At 41.6% G+C, this 23,932-nt stretch overlaps 1 protein-coding gene across 1 annotated transcript in view; it reads left to right on the top strand.

Moving 5' to 3' along the window:
• Positions 1–23,932, top strand: part of HGSNAT (heparan-alpha-glucosaminide N-acetyltransferase) — a 56,659-nt gene that overhangs the window by 22,270 nt on the left and 10,457 nt on the right. The window contains 9 exon segments of the mRNA XM_033232677.1: positions 427–563; positions 775–896; positions 3,294–3,363; positions 10,871–10,940; positions 12,271–12,380; positions 13,993–14,069; positions 15,702–15,732; positions 19,747–19,907; positions 21,204–21,319. Of these exon segments, the coding sequence (XP_033088568.1) occupies positions 427–563; positions 775–896; positions 3,294–3,363; positions 10,871–10,940; positions 12,271–12,380; positions 13,993–14,069; positions 15,702–15,732; positions 19,747–19,907; positions 21,204–21,319 (894 nt within the window).

Consider the following 23,932-nt stretch of genomic DNA (forward strand, 5'->3'; position numbering starts at 1 on the left):
TGCAGTGGTGCGATCTCGGCTCACTGCAACCTCCAACTCCCTGGTTCAAGCAATTCTCCTGCCTCAGCCTCCCGAGTAGCTGGGATTACAGGCATGTGCCACCATGTCCGGCTAATTTTTGTATTTTTTAGTAGAGACGGAGTTTCACTATGTTGGCCAGGGTGGTCTTGATTTCCTTGACCTCCTGATCCACCTGCTTCGGCCTCCCCAATGTGCTGGGGTTACAGACATGAGCCACGGCACCCAGTCCAGTCATTGTTTTAATACAAAATAATAGATAAATTTAAAGTATTGAAATTTAGAGCTTTTTTTACATGTATGAAGGAAAAGTCATGCCAGGATCTCCAGTTGGATATTTATGTCCTCCAACAATCAACAGATGTTGAAAAACCCCTGGCAGTTGACCTGTTGTGCTTTTATTTACAGTGCTTGTTTCAGGTGCTGGTAAACGTTCCTCAGAGTCCAAAAGCGGGGAAGCCTAGTGTTGCAGCCGCCTCTGTCAGCGCCCAGCACAGATCTATCCTGCAGCTGAATGACACCTTGGAAGAGAAAGAAGTTTGTAGGTTTGTGCCTACTTTGTTGTGATCTAAGTGAAGTCTGAATTTTTTCTTTTTCTATTTTGGATTTAGCTTTTTTTCTCTTTACAATATTCTTCTTTATCTTTTCTGATCTCTACCCAGGAACATGTATTATTCTGCCTTCATGACATTAGCAAAATCTAACTTCTTATTTTCTAATTTAACCATTTGTGTTAATTTTACCTAATCTTTGTAGACTGGAATACAGATTTGGAGAATTTGGAAACTATTCTCTCTTGGTAAAGAACATCCATAATGGAGTTAGTGAAATTGCCTGTGACCTGGCTGTGAACGAGGATCCAGTTGATAGTAACCTTCGTACGTATATGTTCTCTGCTGATTTTCACATTTGCATTTTCAGAGGTTTCAGTTTTTGAGTACTGTTTGTAAAGCAAAGCAGTCCATGACACTTTCTGTAATTGAAAACCTAAATCTTAGATCATTGATGAGCATCTCTCCCCTGCAAAAAATCCACATAAATTATAGGTTATTTATCCCACTTAGTTATGGTATATTTATAATATGTTTATTGTATTATTTGTATATAATAATAAAATTGTGTGACATTAAAAAATTATTTATTGGCCTGGCATGGTGGCTCATGCTTGTAATCCCAGCACTTTGGGAGGCCAAGGCAGGCAGCTCACTCAAGCTCACAAGTTTGAGACGAGCCTGGGTGATGTGGTGAAACCCCATCTCTATAAAAAATACAAAAATTAGCTGGGCCTGGTGGTGCATGCCTGTAGTCCCAGCTACTTGGGAGGCTGAGGTGGGAGGATGACTTGATCCTGGGAGGTGGAGGTTGCAATGAGTCAAGATTGTACCACTGCACTCCAGCCTGGGTGATAGAGCCAGACCTTGTCTCAAAAAAAAAGTTATATAATATATCAATATATTCTCATAGTTTTTAGTTTAATTTTGAAGCATTAATAAGCCAAAAAAGTTAATGCAGTGGAAAGAAACTAGAAATAGGGTAATCGACTGTCAAATATCTCTCCTTGTTTTAGGAGTGAGGGTATAGTGTTTTCTGTATGTCTTCCGCTGACAGTCCAGAGGTCCTCTTAGGTTAAGGAGGGACCGTTCATTGTCTAATAACCCCAATGAAGAAAATCTGCCATTCGGAGCTCCCCATTAGGTAGCAATGTATGTGCTGCCTTTCAAAAGGCAGTAACAAATCCCTACGGCATGAACAAGTGCTGTTCACAGGGAAGCTATTAAAGACTGTGAGGTTATATCAAAAGAATGCAGGGACCAATATGAAAGGGCCAATGTAGGACAATTTAAGCATTAAGAAGAGTAATATATGTAATTGAAGAAAAATAATGAATGTATAAAAACCATGAGGTCATATGAAACTAAAATGAGCAAGGCCTGCCTTCCCAAACAAAACAAAAACAATGCTTTGTCTTTATAGGTAATCAGAGCACCTGATGTTAACTAAGGTGATTTAAAACTCAGTTGAAAGGAGAGATTTAAGCATTTATTTTGCCTGTTTTTAACTGTAATTCAGGGTAACAAAATAGTCCCTGTTGAGGGAAAATTCTGTGGGGAAGAATTCCAGGTAATAAATATAGCAAAAGGGCAGGATATATTGCAACCCCTAATGAAGTAAGTGATTCAGGCATATAGCATATGAGTGGATGAAACCACAAAGTGAAGAGGAATTTTTACCAGCTGAACACATCCACCAGTCATGGGGCAACTGCAGCAGGTGCACTTTCAGTGTTGGCCAGGAAGTTATTGTTAATTTCATATGACATTGTGGTTATATAACAAAAGGCCCTTTTCAAAGATATTTTTAGTTTTGAAATAGTTTTAGATTTGTAGAAGTGTTGCAAAAAGAGTTCCCAAATATCCCTCACCTAGCTTCCCCTGAACTGTAAAATCACAGCATAATTATCCCACATACAATTACCGAAACCAGGAACTTAACATTGTTCTTAACATTGAACTTAATATTGATACAGTACTGATCGGGATTATTTTAATTTCTCTAAATGTTCTTTTCAATATCCTTCTCCAGTGCTGAATTTGATGTAGGATCCCACACTGCATTTAGCTTTCAGATCTCCTTCGTCTCCTCTAGTCTAGGACAGTTCCTCAGTCTTTCTTTGTCTTTCATGACCTTGATGGTTTGAAGGGTAATGTCTGGTTATTTTGTCAGTTGTCCTTGATTTGGATTTGCTTGATGTTTGGTGTTTTCTCGTGAATAGGTGGAGGTTTTGCATTTTTTAGTGGAATACGGCAAAAGCGAGCCTGGGTCCTTCTCGGTGCCTTGTGTCAGAAGGCGTACAGTGTCAGGCTGTCTTTACAAGGGCTTTAGAGACACATCCTGAAGTATGTAGGGATGAAGTAACATGATGTCTTAGATTCTTAAAGAAATAGCTTAGCCAGAAAAAGCAGGACAAGGGGGTGAGTGGGTAGTTATAGATGAAGCAACAGGGACAATATCTTGACAATTCTAGGATCTGGGTGATGGGTTATATATAGGTTGATGGTACCATTCTTTGTGTTTTTGTTTATGTTGGATACTTTTTGTAATGACAGTTATCACTCCCTTCACGGTGAGCATTCTCAATTATTTATAGGAAATTCAGCATGAGAATATAGGCTTCCCTTATTGGTTTTCATTTATAGATTAAATGTAATGATGTGATGTCTTTGATGTTCATGATGACCTTTTTGGGGGCTAATGTGTTTTCTTCTCTTTTCTAGCTGTGAGCATTGCATTCCTTATTGGTCTTGCTGTCATCATTGTGATATCCTTTCTGAGGCTCTTGTTGAGGTAAGATATTTGGGGAGGATGCCACTGGAAAGGCAGAGCATAGAAATAACACATTCAGAAGGCACAGCTGTCACCTTCAAGCGGCCATCATTCTTTGATGATATGAACATTTCTGTGTCCCCTATGTTCAACCAGTGCTAGGCTTCAGGGACTCATGTAGACTAAGACGTGGTCTCTGACTTTAGGGAAGTGATAATAAAGGTGATTATGAATTTTTGCCTTCTGCCCTCCCACCTGGGTGAAGAGGAAGAAAATGCTTGAGAATCCATTATTTCCTAAAGCATCTGGCTTTTTAGCGAGCAGAAGTGGCTCGTGACAATTTTAGGAGGAGGTTGCTACACTGGACTCCCCTCCCCCTCTCTGGCCCTGAGGCGCCTTCTAGTCCAGTTGCCCAACCTCTGCCAGCCCAGGCATCTGGTGGCACAGATGTGTGCCTGGTGGCTGTTCCTCTGGACCTCGCGTGGACTCCCTGTCCCTTGGTTAGTTTGTTAGCCAACATGGAGAAGGGACTGGTCCTGCTCTGCATGGTGAACAGTGATTCTGGTAAGAGTGGATTAGTAGACTAGAAAAAGAAAGTAAAATGGATTTTAGTTAACTTCCAAAGGAAAGTTTTTTTCATGTTTTAAAAAGAATAAGAGTGAATTTTCTCATGCTTATCTTGTTACGGTCTCAAGAAGAACCACAAGATTTTAGAATTAGAAGAATGAAAGCCTAACCTCTAAATCGACTCATGTGGGAAACCCTGAAGCTTTGGGGAATTTCTGTACTGTGATACTCTAGCTTTGTACATCTTAGAAATAGTATAATTCTATGTATGAGGACCCCGACTGTGTATAGGGTAAAAGAACCACTTGTTACCCAGAAGCCAGTGTGTAACCTAACTATTTTTTAGGGATAGAGGAAGATTCTAGCAATGGAGTTTCATTTCTGTGAGTTAAGGTATTATCTCATCAACCTTTTGATAAAATGCGAATGCTATTTCAGTGTATCAGGATGCTTTTCACATGAATGGATCTATTGTGGATTTTTTTTTTTTTTTGAGACAGAGCCTCACTCGTCATCCAGGTTGGAGTGCAGTGGTGCCATTATGGCTCACTGGGCTCAGGTGCTTCTCCCACCTTAGCCTCCTAAGTAATGGGGAGTACAGGCATGCATCACTATGCCCAGCTAATGGTTTTTGTTTTTGTTTTTTTTGCATTTTTAGTGGAGATAGGGTCTTGCTATGTTGCCCAGGCTGGTCCTGAACTCCTGGACTCAAGTGTTACATCTGTCTCTGACCCCCAGAGTACAGGGATTATAGGCATGAGTCACCACACCTGGTCATGTTACATGACTTTTTGAAGTAATTGATAGCTCGGCCAGGTGCGGTGGCTCATGCCTGTAGTCCCAGCACTTTGAGAGGCCAAGGAAGGTGGATCACTTGAGGCCAGGAGTTTGAGACCAGCCTGGTCAACATGATAAAACCCCATCTCTACTAAAAATACAAAAAGTAGCTAAGTGTGGTGATGGGTGGCTGTAGTCCCAGCTACTCGGGAGGCTGAGGTACAAAAATTGCTTGAACCTGGGAGGCGGAGGTTGCAGTGATCTGAGATTGTGCCACTGTACTCCAGCTGGGGAGTCTCAAGAAAAAAAAAGTAATTGATAGCTGAGATCAAGCATTTTCAAAGGGAAGAAATTCCACCTTGCCCCATGTGGAACTGAAACTACTCAGCACATGATGCTGCCCTTCCAGCCTACGGGCAGAATACTCTTCTTGATAAAGCAGGAGTCCCTTATTCCTCACCCCCTGGTTTTCCAACACAACCAGGGAGGTTCAGATGACTGTGAGCCAAAAAACAACCAGAAAAAGTCAAGAGAATAAAGAGCCCCCCTCCTTTTCACTTAGGCAACAGGCATGAACAAGAAAATTAAGTATTTTTGTTTTATTTTTAAAACTCTTAACTTTTCCCTTTCACCCTTCTTTATTTTTTTTATTATTATTATTTTTTGAGATGGAGTCTCACTGTTGCCCAGGCTGGAGTGCAGTGGCGCGATCTCTGCTCACTGCAACCTCTGCCTCTGTGTTTCAAGAAATTCTCTGCCTCAGCCTCCCGAATAGCTGGGATTACAGGCGCGTGCCACCACGCTCAGCTAATCTTTTTGTTTGTATTTTTAGTAGAGATGAGTTTTCAGCATCTTGGCCAAGCTGGTCTTGAACTCCTGACCTCCTGATCTACCTGCCTCGGCCTCCCAAAGTGCTGGGATTATAGTTATGAGCCACCATGCCTGGCCACACTTCTTTAGATGTGTCTGTTTTAACATTTTGCATGTGATGGTGATGTTATCCATGTTGAATAAACTAGAAATGAGAGTTGAGTTGTGAGGGAAAAAGAGTAATTGCAAATGTATGCCTTGGATGTATGGACTATGTTTGGATACTGAATCGAACTACTGAACTGTAAAAACATGTATTAGACAGGGAAACTGAACTGGCTATGTGACGATATTAAGGAATTACTGCTAACATTTAAAAATGTGATAAGGGTATTGTGGTTATGTTTAGAAATAAAAATAGTCCGTATCTATTAGAGATACATACTGAAGTGTTTATGCCTGAAATTATATGATGTCTAGGATTTTCTGAAAAACAATCTAAGGCAGGAATGAGGGACAGTGGGTGAGAGGACAGATGAAGTAAGACTGGCCATGTGTAGGTACTTGTGGAAGCTGGATGATGGAGGTCCATTATTCAGGCAAACCCTTTGCTACTGTGCTTTTTGCTTTATTGCACTTCACAGATGTTGCATGTTTTACAAATTAAAGGTTCGTGGCAACCCTGCATTCAGCAATTCTTTTTTTTTCTTCTGAGACATGGTCTCATTCTGTCTCCCAAGTTGGAGGGCAGTGGTGCCATCACAGCTCACTGCAGCCTTGACCTCCCACACTGCAGCCTTTTTGATTTAAAGTGAGAGACATGCAGCCGGGCATGGTGGCTCATTCCTGTAATCCCAGCACTGTGAGTGGCCAAGGCTGTCAGATCACTTGAGCTCAGGAGTTCGAGACCAGCCTGGCCAACATGGTAAAATCCCGTCTCTACTAAAAATAGAAAAATTAGCTGGGTGTGGTGGCGCACGCCTGTAATCCCAGGTACTCGGGAGGCTGAGGCACGAGAATTGCTTGAACCCAGGAAGTGGAGGTTTGCAGTGAGCTGAGATTGCATCACTGTGCTCCAGCCTGGGTGACAGAGTGAGACTCCATGTCAAAAAATAAAAAAGTGAGAGACGTGCAACTCTTTCTTTTACTCACTTAGAAGCCATTGTAGGGTAATTAATTGGCCTAATTTCAATATTGTTGTATCTGAACGAATAGAGAGGCCCAAAGAGACGGAGGGAGATGGGGAAACAGTCAGAACATACTCAACACTTATTGACCTTATTGACCTCCCAGGTGCAAGCAATCCTCCCACCTCAGCCTCCCAAGTAGCTGGGACTAGAGGCATGTACCACCACTATAATTTCTCTTTTTTTTTTTTTTAGTAGACATGAGATTCTCACTGTGTTGCCCAGGCTTGCATTGAGTAACTCTGTTGGCACCATTTTTCCGACAGCATGTGCTCACTTCTTGTCTTTGCATTACATTTTGGTAATAATTATAATATTTCAAGCTTTTTCATTAATATTATATCTGTTATGGTAATCTGTGATCAATGATCTTTGATGTTCCTACTGTAATAGTTTTGGGATGCCATCAACCCCACCTATATAAGATGGTGAACTTAATTGGTAAGTGTTGAGTGTATTCTGACCGCTCCACGCACTGACTGTTCCCCCATTTCTATCCCTCTCTTTGGGCTTCTCTATTCTTTCAGAAACAACAGTATTGAAATTAGGCTAATTAATTACCCTACAATGGCTTCTAAGTGTTTGAGTTGCGTGTCTCTCATTTTAAATCAAAAGCTAGAAATTATTAAGCTTAGTGAGGAAGGCATATGGAGAGCCATGACAGGCTGAAAGCTGGGCCTGTTGTACCAAACAGCCAAATTGTGAGAGTTATTGAAGAAAATTAAATGTGCTACTCCAGGGAACACACAAATGATAAGAAAGTGAAACAGGCTGGGCTTAGTGGCTCATACCTGTAATCCCAGCATGTTGGGAGGCTGAGACCAGATGATTGCTTGAAGTCAGGAGTTTGAGATCAGCCTGACCAACATGGCAAAATCCCATTTCTACTAAAAATACAAAAGTTAGCTGGGCATGATGGTGTGCGCCTGTAGTCCCAGCTTCTCTGGAGGCTGAGGCCAGAGAATCGCTTGAACCCGGGAGTCGGAGGTTGCAGTGAGCTGAGATTGCTCCACTGTTCTCTAGCCTGGGCAAAGGAGCTAGACTCTGTATCAAATAAATAAATAAATAGAAAAAAAAAGGAAAATGAAACAGCCTTACTGCTGATACGGAGAAAGTTTGAGTGGTCTCGATAGAGGATCAGACTATTCCCTTAAGTCAAAGCCTAATCAAGAGCAAGGCCCTAGCTCTTTTCAGTCCTGTGGAGACTAAGAGAAGTGAGGAATCTGCCGAAGAAAAGTTGTAAACTAGCAGAGGTTGGTTCAGGAGGTTTAAGGAAGGAAGCCGTCTTCATAACATAAAAATGCAAGGTGAAGCGGCAAGTGCTGATGGAGAAGCTGCAGGAAATTATCCAGAAGATCCAACTGAGATCATTGATGAAAGTGGCTACACTAACAACACAGTTTCAATGCAGATCAAACAGCCTTCTATTGGAAGAAGATGCCATCTAGGACTTTTAAAAGCCAAGAAGGAGAATTCAGAGCTTCACAAGATAGGCTGACTCTCTTGTTAGGAGCTAATGCAACTGGTGACTTTAAGTTGAAACCAATGCTCATTTACCCATTCTGGAAATCCTAGGGCACAAGAATTATACTAAGTCTCCTCTGCCTGTGCTTAATAAATGGAACAGCAAAGCCTGGATGACAGCACATCTGTTTACAGCATGGCTTACTGACTATTTTAAGCCCACTGTCGAGACCTACTGGTTCAGAAAAAAATATTTCTTTCAAAATATTATTGGTCATTGACAATGCAGCAAGTCCAATGGAAATGTACAGGCAGATGAATGTTGTTTTCATGCCTGCTAACACAATATCCATTCTGCAGCCCATGGATCAAGGAGTAATTTTGATTTTCAAGTCTTACTATTTAAAAAATAGGTTTTATAAAGCTATATAGCTGCCATAGATAGTGATTCCTCCAATGAATCTGGGCAAAGTCCATTGAAAACCTGGAAAGGATTCACCATTGTAGATGCCATTAAGAATTTGTGATTCATGGGAGGAAGTAAAATTATCAACATTAACAGGAGTTTGGAGGAAGTTGATTCCAGCCTTCATGGATGACTTGGGGGTTTAAGACTTCAGTGGAGGAAATAACTGCAGATGTGGTGGAAATAAAGAAAACTTTATTTTATAGAAATGAAGCCTGAAGATGTGACTGAATTGCTGCAATCTCATGACAATACTTGATCAGATGAGGAGTTGCTTCTTATAGATGCGCAGAGGAAGTGGTTTCTGAAGATGGGATCTATTCCTGGTAACCATGTTGTGAACATTGTTGAGATAACAACAAAGGATTTAGAATATCACATAAATGTACTTGATAGAGCAGAGGCAGAGTTTGAGAGAATTGACTCTAATTTTGAAAGAAGGTCTAACTGGGTAAAATTCTATCAAACAGCATTGCATGCTACAGAGAAATCTGTGAAAGGAAAAGTTAATGTGGCAAACTGTATTGTCTTGATTGCGGAAATTGCCACAGCCACCTCAACCTTTGGCAGCCACCACCCTGACCACTCAGCAACCATCAACATGGAGGTCAGATCCTCTATCAGCAAAAAGATTAGGACTTGCTGAAGGCTCAAATAATCATTAACTGTTTATTAGAAATACATTTTTAAATTAAGGTATGTAAACTGTCTTTTTGTGCATAATGGTATTGCACACTTAATAGACTATAATATAGTGTAATATATAGCTTTTATGTACACTGCATCACAGAAAATTTGTGTGAGTCACTGTATTGTGATATTGGCCTTATTGTGGTGGTGTGGGACCAAGCCTGCAGTGTCTCGAGCTATGCCTGTACTGGTTTCTCTGCTTCTGTATATGCTTGAACTGTTCATGACCAAAAAATAAAAGGGGAAAAAATCCTATGCACGGAATAATTTGTTTATGCCAGGGTAGGGTATACTTTTTAAACGATTTTTTTTGCAGGTAGAAATCTCATTTTTAAGAAAAACCAGTTAATATATTTATCTTTTGTTAGTCATGTGAATCAATTTAATGTCATCTGGATTTCTTTTTTTTTTTGTGGAGACAGAGTCGCGCTGTGTCACCCAGGCTGGAGTGCAGTGGTGCCATCTTGGCTCACTCCACGTTCTGCCTCCCGGGTTCCTGCCGTTCTCCTAACTCAGCCTCCCAAGTAGCTGGGACTACATGTGCCCGCCACCATGCCTGGCTAATTTTTTTGTATTTTTAGTAGAGATGGGGTTTCACCCTGTTAGCCAGGATGATCTTGATCTCCTGACCTCGTGATCTGCCCATCTCGGCCTCCCAAAGTGCTGGGATTACAGTCGTGAGCCACCGCGCCCGGCCTGGATTTCTTTTTGAATTAAAGCAACCATATTAAAAAAGAACCCAGTACATTAACTATTTGAATAGGTTTTTGCTTTTTGTATTTAATAGTTTATCTTTTTTTTTTTTTTTTTGAGACAGAGTCTCACTCTGTCACCCAGGCTGGAGTCCAGTGATGTGATCTTGGCTCACTTCAACCTCCCTCCACTTCCTGGGTTCAAGCGATTCTCCTGCCTCAGCCTCCTGAGTAGCTGGGATTACAGGCGTGTACCACCATGCCCGGCTAATTTTTGTAATTTTAGTAGAGACACGGTTTCACCATGTTGGCCAGGCTGGTCTCGAACTCCTGACCTCAAGTGATCCACCCACCTCGGTCCCCCAAAATGCTGGGATTATAGGCATGAGCCACCATGCCTGGCCTAATAGTTTATATCTTCATCTTCATGTTTCTTTGTGTGGGCAGAGCCCACATTCTTTTACTTTCATGGCTCTATCACATCCTATCACACAGCTGTCATAGTCTGTGTTTAGTCATCCTTGTTTTGAGTAAATTTGGTTGTTTCCAACTTTTTGCTATTTTAATTTTAATAGTATTATTAGTGAGAATCCCAGTTATGGGAAACAGTTATCTCATTTACCTTCTCAAGTCTTGAATGAAAGCTCTGTCATCATTCCTGTTTTATTAATGAGGAAACTATGCTGTCAGGGTTGAGCATTTTATAAGTAGAGCCGCTGAAAACCGATTTCTATTTTTATATTGTTAAAAAATGTTTAGAATGTTTAATTAGTAATATAGAATATGAGCTTTAATTTTATTTCAATATAATATCCGATCATTTAAAAAATTCTGCCAATGAAAATAAAATAATTGAGCCTTTTATTTATTTTCAGTTTGGATGACTTTAACAGTTGGATTTCTAAAGCCATAAGTTCTCGAGAAACTGATCGCCTCATCAATTCTGTAAGTTATGAGATGCATAGTGTGTTGCCCAGGTGGTTTTCTGAACTTGAAATTTATAGTTTCCTATTTAATCATTATTGTCCAGTTTTATATTTATATTGAGGAAGGCCAGGTTATAGGTCCTGTATTCCTAATAGAGAGCAGCCCTCTCTTCAGCTGCTGGGAAGGGCTCCATCCCTTCTCTTGCTTCAGTGACGTTGGAATGTTCTGCTGTATCTGGATACCCGAGGTAGAGATATTTTTCACTCTGCAGGCAGCATTGTTGAATCAATCTAGTTAAGTAGAGAGTGTCAAGGTTAAAACAAAGAAATAAGAGACAACAATATTGAATCTATGAATGCTGATGGCCTCCTCTGATGATTTAAATATGTCATTAAATTTTTGTTAATAAATTCAGGCTCATTTATGGAGATGTTGGCTTCTGTGCTTGTGCTAGATGCACTTATGGACTAGTTTTTTTGGTACCATTTATCAACGTGGCCACTGGCAAACTCAGTAAAAGGCAGGAAAAGCTGATAGAATAGAAAACCAGACCTCTAGATGGGATCTTTACAAAAGGAAATCCAAGTATTGTTTAGAAAAACTTTTTTATTTTTTGAGACCGGATTTTACTCTATTGCCCAGGCTGGAGTGCAGTCCCGCGGTCTCAGCTCACTGCAGCCTCAACCTCCTGGGCTCTTCCCACCTCAGCCTCCCAAGTAGCTGGGACTACAGGTGTGTGCCACCACACCTGGCTAATTTTTGTATTTTTTGTAGAGATAGGGTTTCACCATGTTGCTCAGGCTGGTCTCAAACTCTTGGGCTCAAGAAATTTGCCCTCCTCTGCCTCCCAAAGTGCTGAAATCACAGGTGTGAGCCACTGCACCCGCAGAAAAACTATTTTTTAGCTTTCTACACTATTTTTAGATTTCTACTATATCACATTCTTTCCTAAAGAAATAAAAAAATGATGCTGGTTGCAGTGGCTCACGCCTGTAATCCCAGCACTTTGGGAGGCTGAAGTGGGCAGGTCATGAGGTCAGGAGTTTGAGACCAGCCTGACCAACATGATGAAGCCCCATCTCTACTAAAAATACAAAAATTATCTGGACATGGTGGTGCATGCCTGTAATTCCAGCTACACAGGAGGCTGAGGCAGGAGAATCGCTTGACCCTGGGAGATGGAGGTTGCAGTGAGCCAAGATCATGCCATTGCACTCCAGGCTGGGTGACAAAGCGAGACTCTGTCTCAAAAAAACAAAACAAAACAAAACAAAAAATAAATCAAAAAATGACAAAATGAAATTTACTCCTTAGCATTATGAATTGTCATCTTTCTTTTTTTCTGAAGGAGCTGGGATCTCCCAGCAGGACAGACCCTCTAGATGGTGATGTCCAGCCAGCAGTGTGGCATCTGTCTGCCCCGCCGCCCCGCCTCCGCAGCGTGGACACCTTCAGAGGGTATGTGGGCATCCCTATAGCACAGTGGGTGCAGGTAGTCACAGGACTACATAATTATACCTACACACACTTTTAGCTTTTAAGGACTTTTACATATCTTTTACTTTCTAGGCTAGGAAGGATTTCTTGGATGTAAAAGTAAAGTCTGCAGCCTCTCCAGTCTGGAAGACCATCATGATCCTCAGTGTCTGTGTTGACAGAGGAGTGGTGGATGAGGCTAGAGCCAGTGTCCACTTGGATATGCTGTCTGCTGAGTGAAGCGCATTTTTATTTGGGCAAGTGGCTGTTACTTGGGGCTACAGACTGTACCTCATGTCCAGTCAGTAGCTTGACGGCTCAGAAGATGCACTAGTCTAGTGAGGAGACACCAGCATGTGGCAGAGTGAGGGCTGATCCTGTGCTGCTAGCAGAGCGACTCGAGTATCAGGCCCTCATGCTAGCAAACCCATAGCCCTGGGAGAAGAACAAAGGCCAGGACTGAAATCTGAAAATAAAGTTTAAAAACTGTATAGCTAAGAATAAATATACAGGTATCAACTCTTTTATTTCTACATACTGAAGCCTTCTGAACTCTAGTGACAACCCTATAACTTTGCCCCAGTTGCACCACAGCCCTGAGTGCCCTGGCAGGTAGATTGGAAGCAGGTAGTAAGAACAATATGATCATAATGAAACTTGCTAACAATTTTGGAGTTCTCATAATGTGCCAGTCACTGTTCTAAGTCGCCTTAATTTATTTAATATCTTAGTAATCCTATGAGATATATACTTTTAAATGCCCAATTCACATTAAAAGGAAAAGAAATTGTGCTGCCAAGTGAAGCAACTTGCCCAATGTCACTCAGGTACCAAATAGGAAAGCCAGGGTTTGATTGCAGGCACTTGGGTTACAGAGTCTCCCAAATTAGCCTGTTGACACCTAAGGTCAGCACCCTCAGCATTCTGCACAGTTAGCCTCAAACAGTAGCACATCTGGGATCTATTACTCTGTCTTTCAGATTTCCATTGCTACTTTTTGAGATAAGATAGTCACAGATAGACAGGAACTAACATTTATTAAGTGTCTAAAATATGCTGGGCACTGGTTAGCTGCTGTAAAATAAGTCATTCTTCTTAAAAGTAACATGTGGTTAGGGCACTTTCTTTTACAGATGACCACACTCAGTTTACTGATGAGAACCTTGCCCAGGGTCTTATGGCTAATGACAGAAAAGGATCCAAGATTGGAATTCTGAGCTTGCTGACTCAGCTGGCTGTGTGCCTTCTACTAGAGTTCTTTAACCTGAGACATCTAAATAATTAGCTCAAAATTGAGTTATTGGAAATATTTTGCTATGTTTTCAAGTTACATAGTTTAAGACAGCAGTATAAACTTTGGTTAAGACATCATGTTGGCAATGTTGGCAATGAAGAGCTGTAGTGCATGGTCCTAATTGCAATGATTAGAAAATAATCGCTTCTTGGCCTTGATGTCTCATCTTGTGTAATAAAATGCTCAGTAGAATTACATTGTTGCATGGTTGCACCTTGTGAGTATAAATGTGTCTTCAGTTCAGCCCTTCCTTTTCACATAGCAAACCCTGAAAGGCTTCTCTTTGTTGGCTTCTTCTAGGATTGCTCTCATACTCATGGTCTTTGTCAATTATGGAGGAGGAAAATATTGGTACTTCAAACACGCAAGCTGGAATGGTAAGATATTTCCTAAAAGTAATGTTGCTTACATACATCCTTCACAGGGCTTCAGGGCAGGAGAATCACTCAGCATTCTCCCCAGAAACTCCAGAAATGAGCCCCAGCAGCCTCTTCTGAGCCACTGAACTCCTGCTCTCTAGGGAGACCTGTAGATGATGATTCTGTGAGCCCTTTAGTTTTGTTCTTCCTTTTGTGTGCTGTGGATCTGTAAAGCTTCACTGTAATAACAGACTCTAGAAGTTTCTGCTGTGGGACTGAGGGACTCTGCAGAATATGTTATGGATTTGGTTGTAAATGATCATGGTCATATTCTAGATATGCCTTTTATTACAGCCACAATGCTCTTGGGGGCTCTGTCTTCTAGGACTTACGGTCTTTTTTGAGATGGTGTTGAACTAGGATTGGTCTGAGTGGTGGTGAATAATAGCTGTAAGTCTGGCTTGGTAGTTGCTTTAAGAATGGTCTCGTGGCCGGGCGCGGTGGCTCAAGCCTGTAATCCCAGCACTTTGGGAGGCTGAGACGGGCGGATCACGAGGTCAGGAGATCGAGACCATCCTGGCTAACACGGTGAAACCCCGTCTCTACTAAAAATACAAAAACTAGCCGGGCGAGGTGGTGGGCGCCTGTAGTCCCAGCTACTCGGGAGGCTGAGGCAGGAGAATGGCGTGAACCCGGGAGGCGGAGCTTGCAGTGAGCTGAGATTGCGCCACTACACTCCAGCCTGGGCCACAGAGCAAGACTCCGTCTCAAAAAAAAAGAATGGATTAGTGCTTCTTAAAGATAACAAACTTGTCTACATATTTCTATTTCGGTTCTCCTGTGTCTAGTTATGTTCATAGGAAGTGTCCTAGCCAGGCCCAGTGCTTGGTTGCAGAGTCTCAAGGAAGAGTTTATGAGTTTACTTTCTTTTTTTTAAGGCAGAGTCTTGCTTTGTAGTCCAGGCTAGATTGCAGTGGTGTGATAACAGCCGACCACAGCCTCAACCTCCTGGGCTCAAGCAATTCTACCACCTCAGCCTCCTGAGTAGCTGGGACTACAGGTGTGCGCCACCATACCTGGCTAGTTTTTTAAAACAATTTTTAGTAGAGATGGTGTCTCTTTCTGTCGCCCAGGCTGCTGTCAGACTTCTGGGCTCAAGCGGTCCTCCCACCTCAGCCTCGCAAAGTGCTGGGATTACAGGTGTGAGCCACACCACACCTGACCTATGAGTTTACTTACTTTCTTTCTCTTTTCTTTTTTGTTTGAGATGGAGTTTTACTCTTGTCACCCAGGCTGGAGTGCAATGGCACAATCTTGGCTTATTGCAACCTCTTCCTCCCATGTTCAGGCGATTCTCCTGCCTCAGCCTCCCAAGTAGCTGGAATTACAGGCGCCTGCCACCACGCTCGGCTAATTTTTGTATTTTTAATAGAGATGGGGTTTGACCATGTTGGCCAGGCTAGTCTTGAACTCCTGACCTCAGGTGATATGCCCACCTTGTCCCCCCAAAGTGTTGGGATTACAGGCATGAGCCACCGCGCCTGGCCCTGAGTTTATTTTCTATACCGGTGTGTAATGAAGTCCACACTAGATTTAGGAGGTATTTGTATTCTAGAGTCCTTTTGCTTATGCTTTGTACTTGTTCTGCAGGGCTGACGGTGGCTGACCTCGTGTTCCCGTGGTGAGTTGGCGGTCTGCCCTCTTCTCTTCCACAGATTGACTCCAATCTCCTGTTTTACAGATGATGCTGGAGCCTTTCTCTGAGACGGGCATGTGTTATGTGGTTAGGAATCCTTCCAAAAGTCCTGTTACTGGATAGTTCTCATACTTGACACAGTGCCTACACATGTGTGTATGAAAGAGTGATTTTGGGCCGGGCGCAGTGGCTCACGCCTGTAATCCTAGCACTTTGGGAGGCCGAGGCAAGCAGATTACCTGAGGTCAGGAGTTCAAGACCAGCCTGGCCAACATGGTAAAACTCCGTCTCTACTAAAAATACAAAAAATTAGCTGGGTGCAGTGGCACGCGCCTGTAATCCCAGCTCCTCGGGAGGCTGAGGCAGGAGAATCGCTTGAAGCCAGGAGGCAGAGGTTGTGGTGAGCAGAGATTGCGCCACTGCACTCCAGCCTGGGTGACAGAGTGAGACTTCATTTCAAAAAAAAAAGTGATTTTGTAGGGAATATTTGTTAGTGTAGATATGATATACCAGATCCTGAAACCTTGTAGGAAATTATAAATTCTAAACATATAGTTCAGTTCCAATAATCCCGAAAATAATTATAAAATCCTATTTCCTAAAGAATTACAGTATATTGATTTCAGTGAATGCTAATACATTTGTAGGTGGGCAATGATAGTCATAAACTAAAATTTAAAAGAAGAGCTGAGTAATTCAGTTCTGTCTCTGACCATTCATGGCTTCTTATTCTTGTGAAGGGACGTTGCCTATGTGACGTGGAATTTGTATCTTTGTTATGATGTATTGAGTGACATTGCTCCCTCATTAGCAGGTAGTATCAGCCTTATTATTGTTATTTTTTATTTCAAATTTTAAATTTTTGTGGGTATATCCAAGTATATATTATGGTATACATGAGACATTTTGATGCAGGCATACAATACATAATAATCACATCAGGGTAAATGGGGTATCCACCTCCTCAGGCATTTGCCATTTTGTGTTATAAACAATCCAATTATAATTTTTTAGTTATTTTTAAATGTACAGTAAATTATTGTTGACTGTAGTCACCCTGTTGTGCTATGAAATACTTGATCTTATTCATTCCATCCAGCTTTATTTTTTTACTCATTAACCATCCACCCTCCTTCCCTCCCCACTACCCTTCCCTTCTGGTATCCATCCTTCTGCTGTCTATCACCCTGAGTTCAGTTTTTTTAATTTTTAGCTCCAAAAATAAGTGGAACATGTGAAGTTTGTCTTCACATGGCTTATTTCACTTAACATAGTGTCCTCCAGTTCCATACATGCTGTTGCAAATGACAGGATCTCATTCTTTTTTATGGCTGAATAGTACTCCATTGTGTATATGCACCACATTTTTTTTCTAAGTGTCTGTTGATGGATGCTTAGTTTGCTTCCAGATCTTGGCTATTGTGAATACTGCTGCGATAAAGATGGGAGTATCTCTTCAATATACTGATTTCCTTTCTTTTGCGTATATTCCCAGCAGTGGGATTGCTGGATCATACGGTACCTCTATTTTTAGTTTTTGAGGAACCTCTAACCTATTGTCCATGGTGATTGTACTAATTTACATTCCCACCAACAGTGTACAACGGTTCCCTTTTCCCCATATCCTCACCAGCATTGGTTATTGCTGTCTTTTGGATAAAAGCCATTTTAAGTGGGGTAAGATGATATCTCATTTTAACTTTGACTTGCATTTCTCTGATGATCAATGATGTTGAGCACCATTTCATATTCCTGGTTGCCATTTGTATGTCTTCTTTTGAGAAATGTCTGTTCAGATCTTTTGTCTTTTTTTTTTTTTTGAGACTAAGTCTTCCTCTGTAGCCCAGGTAGGAGTGCAGTGGCGTGATCTTGGCTCATCGCAACCTCTGCCTCCTGGGTTCCAGAGATTCTCCTGCCCTAGCCTCCCGAGTACCTGGGATTACTCGGGAGGCTAGGGCACACCGAGTTTTTTTTTTGCTAGGGCAAAAAAAAAAAAAAAACGCACCACCACACCTGGCTATTTTTTTGTACTTTTAATAGAGACAAAGTTTCACTATGTTGGTCAGGCTGGTCTTGAACTCCTGACCTCAGGTTAATCTGCCCACCTTGGCCTCCCAAAGTGCTAGGATTACAGGTGTAAGCCACCAAGCCCGGCCTTTTAATCCATTTTTAATTGGATTATTAGATTTTTTTTCCTGTAGAGGTGTTTGAGCTCCGTATATGTTCTGGCTGTTAATTGATTGTTTGCAAATATTTTCTCCCATTCCATGGGTTGTCTCTTCACTTTGTTGATTGTCTTCTTTTCTGTGCGGAAGCTTTTTACTTGATACGATCCCATTTGTCCATTTTTGCTTTGGTTACTTGTGCTTGTGTGGAGTGTTAATCAAGAAATCTTTGCCTAGTCCAGTGTCCTAGAGTGTTTCCCAAATGTTTTCTCTTAGTTTCATAGTTTGAGGTCTCAAGTTTAAGTCTTTAATCCATTTTGATTTGATTTTTTTTAATATGCTGAGCAATAGGGGTCTAGGTTCATTCTTCTGCATATGAATATCCAGTTTTCCAGCATCATTTTTTTTGAAGAGACTGTGCTTTCTCCAATGTGTATTCTTGGCACTTTTGTCGAAAATGAGTTCACTATAGATATATGGATTTAGCTCTGAGTTATCTGTTCTGTCCCACTATCTATGTGTCTAATTTTATGCCACTACCATGCTGTTTCTGTTTCTATAGCTCTGTGGTATAATTTAAAGTCAGGTAATGTGATTCCTCCAGTTTTGTTCTTCTTGCTCAGGATAACTTTGACTACACTGGGTCTTTTGTGGTTCCATATAAATTTCAGCATTATTTTTTCTATTTCAGTGAAGAATGTTATTGGTATTTTGATAGGGATCGCATTGAATCTGTAGATTGCTTTAGGTAGTATGAACATTTTAACAATATTAATTTTTCTAATTTATGAACATGGAATTTCTTTCCATTTTTTGGTGCCCTCTTCAATTTCTTTCATCAGTGGTTTATAGTTTTCATTGTAGAAATCCTTCTCTTCTTTGGTTAAGTTAATTTTGAGGCACTTTATTTTATTTGTGGCTATTGGAAATGGAATTACTTTCTTGATTTCTTTTTCAGGTTGTTTTCTGTTGGCATATAGAAATACTACTTAGTTTTGTATGTTGATTTTGTATCCTGCAACTTTACTGAATTTGTTGATCAGTTCTAATAGTTTTCTGGTGGAGTCCAGGTTTTTCCAAATATAAGATCATGTTATCTGCAAACAAGGATACTTTGACTTCCTCCTTTCCAACTTGGATGCCCTTTGTTTCTTTTGTCTGATTGTTCTAGCTAGGACTTCCAGTGCCATGTTGAATAACAGTGGTGAAAAGCAGGCATCTTTGTCATATTCCAGATCTTGGAGGAAAGGCTTTCAGTTTTTCCCAGAGACACCAAGGAATGCAGCAAAAACAAATTTTCATCTCTGTGATCTGTTGCCAAGCAATTAGAAAAATCAGTATTCTAACTTTTTTTTTTTTTTAAATAATTTAGTTTGGTCAAAGAAAAGAAAGGAAAAATGTGTATGACTCAGACTAAATGGAGAGAATAAAAGTAAGCTTTCATTTTTCTTTCAGGCGCAGAAGTGTGTATAGAAATGATTGAAATGTCTCAAGGGCTTTGAGGGTGTGCTAGTGAATGTCTAGTTACTTGGAGACATTATTGTGGCATCGAATCATCATTTCTTTTTGATAACGAAATGGGAGGGTTGTCCTTGGAAATTCCATTTAATATTAAAGAAATGTTCTCCCAAGACAGGACTTGAAGGTGCACCTTCCAGCCCCATGGGGCTATATTCTGAGCTCTTCCTCTACTGTTAGCTCAGTATTATTTCAGTAATTGGCTACTTTAAACAAATTATGGTTGCTTCTCTTTTATAGCATATTATAAAATGTTACTGATATATAGACAAAAAAATTGGAAATGGCCACCTATTAATAACTGGATTCTTTTTAGGTTTGTATTTATTATGGGATCTTCCATTTTTTTATCAATGACTTCTGTACTGCAACGGGGATGTTCAAAATTCAGATTGCTGGGGAAGATTGCATGGAGGAGTTTCCTGTTAATCTGCATAGGAATTATCATTGTGAATCCCAATTATTGCCTTGGTCCATGTAAGTACTTTTTCCCTCTGTTACATATATTCAGGTTGAAATATGGAAACTATATGTTGTAATTTGAGAGAAATGCAATTCCTCCATCTCAGGTGCCTGCAAATAGGGTAATTATTGGGAAAGTGTATACGATGGTTGTCTAACTGTGAGCATTATTATTATTATTTTTGAATTTTAGACTTGGGAGGAGCCTCTGAGACTACTCACACTCTTCTCTTGTACAAAGGAAAAGTCTGAGGCCAAGAGCAATTGAAGGTTTTCTCTGGATCATCTGAGTGTAGTGAGAGGCTAGCAGGGACCAGACCAGGCTGCCTTGGTCTCCAACTTTGCCCCCTGCTAATGTGATTTCATCAGCTTTCAATAGTGTGCGGTAGTTCACGAATCCACCTTCGCTGGCACTTGTATGGCAGCTGGGTTTCTGGAAGGAGTGATATCTTTGTCATTAGTTTAGTGGTGTGCAGGGACAGCAGAGCTGAGGGAAGGCATGTGAACCCTCTGCTTTCAACAAGTATCAGAGTCGGGAGGACACTAGTCACTGTCCTCAAGGGCCTTGCACTGTCGTTAGCAGAAGAGGACACAAGTGTCTAGACAATGGCCAAATGGAGCCAAGCAGAAGAGGACACAAGTGTCTAGACAATGGCCAAATGGAGCCCTCAGGCAATACATACTTTTATAGGCACTAGCAAGAAGTGGAGGTCACTTCCAGATGGTGTTTCATATGAATGTGGCCTTGGGGGAACTCCAAAAAGGGAACCACTGCTTCCAGTAGGATTCATTTTAGGGTTTGTTATCAGGTCTGTTCTTCTGGTCATATTGTCGGGTAGCAGGTAGGGCAGGGAGTGTTAGTCAGTGGCATTCTTGTGGTGATACAGCTGGGTAGCGGGTAGGGCAAGGAGAGTGGCTTGTGTTGGGCCTGCAAGGTCCTGGCGGACGTGCAGGTTGATTGCAAATTCCTAATAGGAAAGAGCCAGGGTCAGGCGCAGGCCTGGCTTTACCACCACACCTGAGTAAGACGCTTTGGTTCTTATCCTAGTCTGCCACCAGGGCAGCTTCCTTTTTTGAGTTTGAGCCATGTCCCTGACTGACCCTCCCTGTATTAAGAGGGATTGGCCTGTATTTGGAAGCTGGGCTGAGCCCATGTCTCTTGACCATATATATTTCCATGTCCAAGAGCTTAAAAAAGACTTGCTTAGATGCAATATAGGTATGTCTTTCCTTTTAGGAAACAAATAATGTTGCCCTGGGATGAGACAAGAAGTCTTGGCTAACACTCGACCTAACTTGTGTCTTCCACAGTGTCTTGGGACAAGGTGCGCATTCCTGGTGTGCTGCAGCGCTTGGGAGTGACATACTTTGTGGTTGCTGTGTTGGAGCTCCTCTTTGCTAAACCTGTGCCTGAACATTGTGCCTCGGTGAGAAACCATGTTTTAATTAAGAAAAACTTTTTAAAAATTAAATAAATGTATTGTGTAGTGATACGGTCTCACTATGTTGTCCAGACTGGTCTCTAACTCCTGGCTTGAAGTGATCCTCCTGCCTTGGCCACCCAAAGCGCGAGGATTACAGGTGTGAGCCACCATGCCTGGCCAGAAACTGTGTTCTTGTTGTTGATACAGGGTCTTGCTGTGTTGCCCAGGCTGGAGTGCAGTGGTGTGATCTTGGCTCACTGAAGCCTCAACATCCCAGGCTCAAGTGATCCTCCCTCCTCAGTCTCCTAATTAGCTGGGACTACAGGAGCGCACCACCATGCCTGGCTAATTTTGTCTATTTTTTTTTGTAGAGACAAGGTCTCACCATGTTGCCCAGGCTGGCTTCAAACTCCTGGACTCAGGTGATTTTCCTGCCTCGAACTCCCAAATTGCTGGGATTACAGGTGTGAGCCACCATGCCCAGCTAAAACAGTGTTTTTGTAAAAAAGAGAGAACAAAGGGGCATATGGTTTTTAGAACTTCTAAAATTTCTGCGTGCAATACTGTACATCTGCTAATCAAATACATTCTGATTTTCACTTTCATTATTTTATTTAATCTTTATATCAATTTTTTTATTGTAAAATACACATGACAGGAGATCTAGCCTCTTAACAAATTTGTCAGCAGACAGTAATCACATGCATTCTTTTTTCCTCCTATTTTTAGTTGATACATAATAATTGTATAGATTTATGAGGCTCAGAGTAATATTTTGATACCTGTGTATCATACAGTGTATAATGATCAAATTCATCACCTCAGTTATTATCATTTCTTTGGGTCAGGAACATGCACAGTCCTTTCTGCTAGTTTCAAATGCATTCTTTTTTATTTACTTCTTGGAAACAGGGTCTCACTCTGTCACCCAGGCTGGAGTGCAGGGGCGTGATCTCAACTCACTGTTGCTTGACCTCCCAGGCTCAAGCGATTCTCCTGCCTCAGCCTCCTGAGTAGCTGGGACTGTAGGCATGTACTACCATGCCCAGCTAATGATTGTATGTATTGTAGAAATGACGTTTCACCTTGTTGCCCAGGCTAGTCTTGAACTCCTGGGCTCAAGCGATTTACTGGCTTCAGCCTCCCAAAATGCTGGGACTACAGGTGTGAGTCACCATGCCTGGCCCCATTCTTTTTTTTTTTTTTTTGAGACAGAATCTCACTGTGTCCCCTAGGCTGGAGAGCAGTGGCACAATCTTGGCTCACTGCAAGCACCTCCCAGATTCACGCCATTCTCCTGCCTCAGCCTCCCGAGTAGCTGGGTCTACAGGTGCCCGCCACCACGCCTGGCTAATTTTTTGTATTTTTTAGTAGAGATGGGATTTCACCGTGTTAGCCAGGATGGTCTCGATCTCCTGACCTCGTGATCCGCCCGTCTCAGCCTCCCAAAGTGCTGAGATTACAGGCGTGAGCCACCGTGCTTGGCCACCTGTCCCCATTCTTGATGGTATTAAATAATACCACCAGCATCCAGTTTGCTGGTTCAGTCTCATGGGACATTATTGCGATTTTTTTCAATTTCATTGTAGCATAACATATATATACGTAAAATTCATGTAACATTTTGGTATCTATTCAAATGCTGTAAAATTCAATTTTGAGGATGATCCCCAGGTAGGGCATGGGAGAGTGACGGTATTGTGCTTGGCTATTTGCATTGCTTCTTTATCAGAAGTGTGTCAGAGTCCCATCTCATTTGTGCTTACTTCCTCTCTTACTATAAATTGCTAGGTGGAGTTTACCCAGGTGACAGTTACTTCTTTCCCCCACCCACCATTAGTGACAAAAATTCTGATGGAAATGTTTAAAATCTTCCATTTGGGGTCCTATTCAACAATCAGTTAATAAAACTGTGTTGTCTTCTAGCTTCTTTCAAGATATGTAACTAGCAAGTTCATCACTGAATCCCGTGTTCTCTGGATGCTTCCTGTAATGTTCATTATCTACTTTGCGGGGCGTTTTAGTCATTGTTGCTCTTTCCCCCTCTGCCCTTGTCATTAATGTGTCCCCTGGCTGTGTCCTTAAGGTGAAGGAGAGGCGAGATATGCATGAGTGGGCACAGAGCTTGGTCTGCCATGGATATCAAAGCTGCCATTTTCAGCCCTTCTGTGGGACCTGAGGGTCCACAGAGGCACATCCCAGGACATTACCATAGCGTGAGGGGTTCAGTGGGACACTAAGAACAGGTGGGCTGCACCCTTTCTTCTTTCAACCACACAGATCCAAAAGTTTGAATTTCATTTTCTTACTTAAAAATTTTATTTTTAATTTTTAAATCACAGGTATATTGATGTATAATTCGTGTACCATAAAAATCCCATGTTGAAAGTGTACAATATGATGATATTTGTTCTATTCAGAGTTGTGCAGCTGTCACCAGTCTATAATTCTGGAAGGTTTTCCTTACCCCATGAAGAATCCTGCACTCACCGCCAGTCACTCCCGTCACAACTCACCCAGCTCCAGGCAACCCCAGCCTACTTTCTGTCTCTACACATGTACCTGCTCTAAGACAGTCCCTATACACGAAGTCATATAACATGTAGCATTTTGTGT

The sequence above is a fragment of the Trachypithecus francoisi genome, unplaced genomic scaffold (assembly GCF_009764315.1).
Source record: "Trachypithecus francoisi isolate TF-2019V2 unplaced genomic scaffold, Tfra_2.0 Contig01440, whole genome shotgun sequence".
NCBI lineage: Eukaryota > Metazoa > Chordata > Mammalia > Primates > Cercopithecidae > Trachypithecus > Trachypithecus francoisi.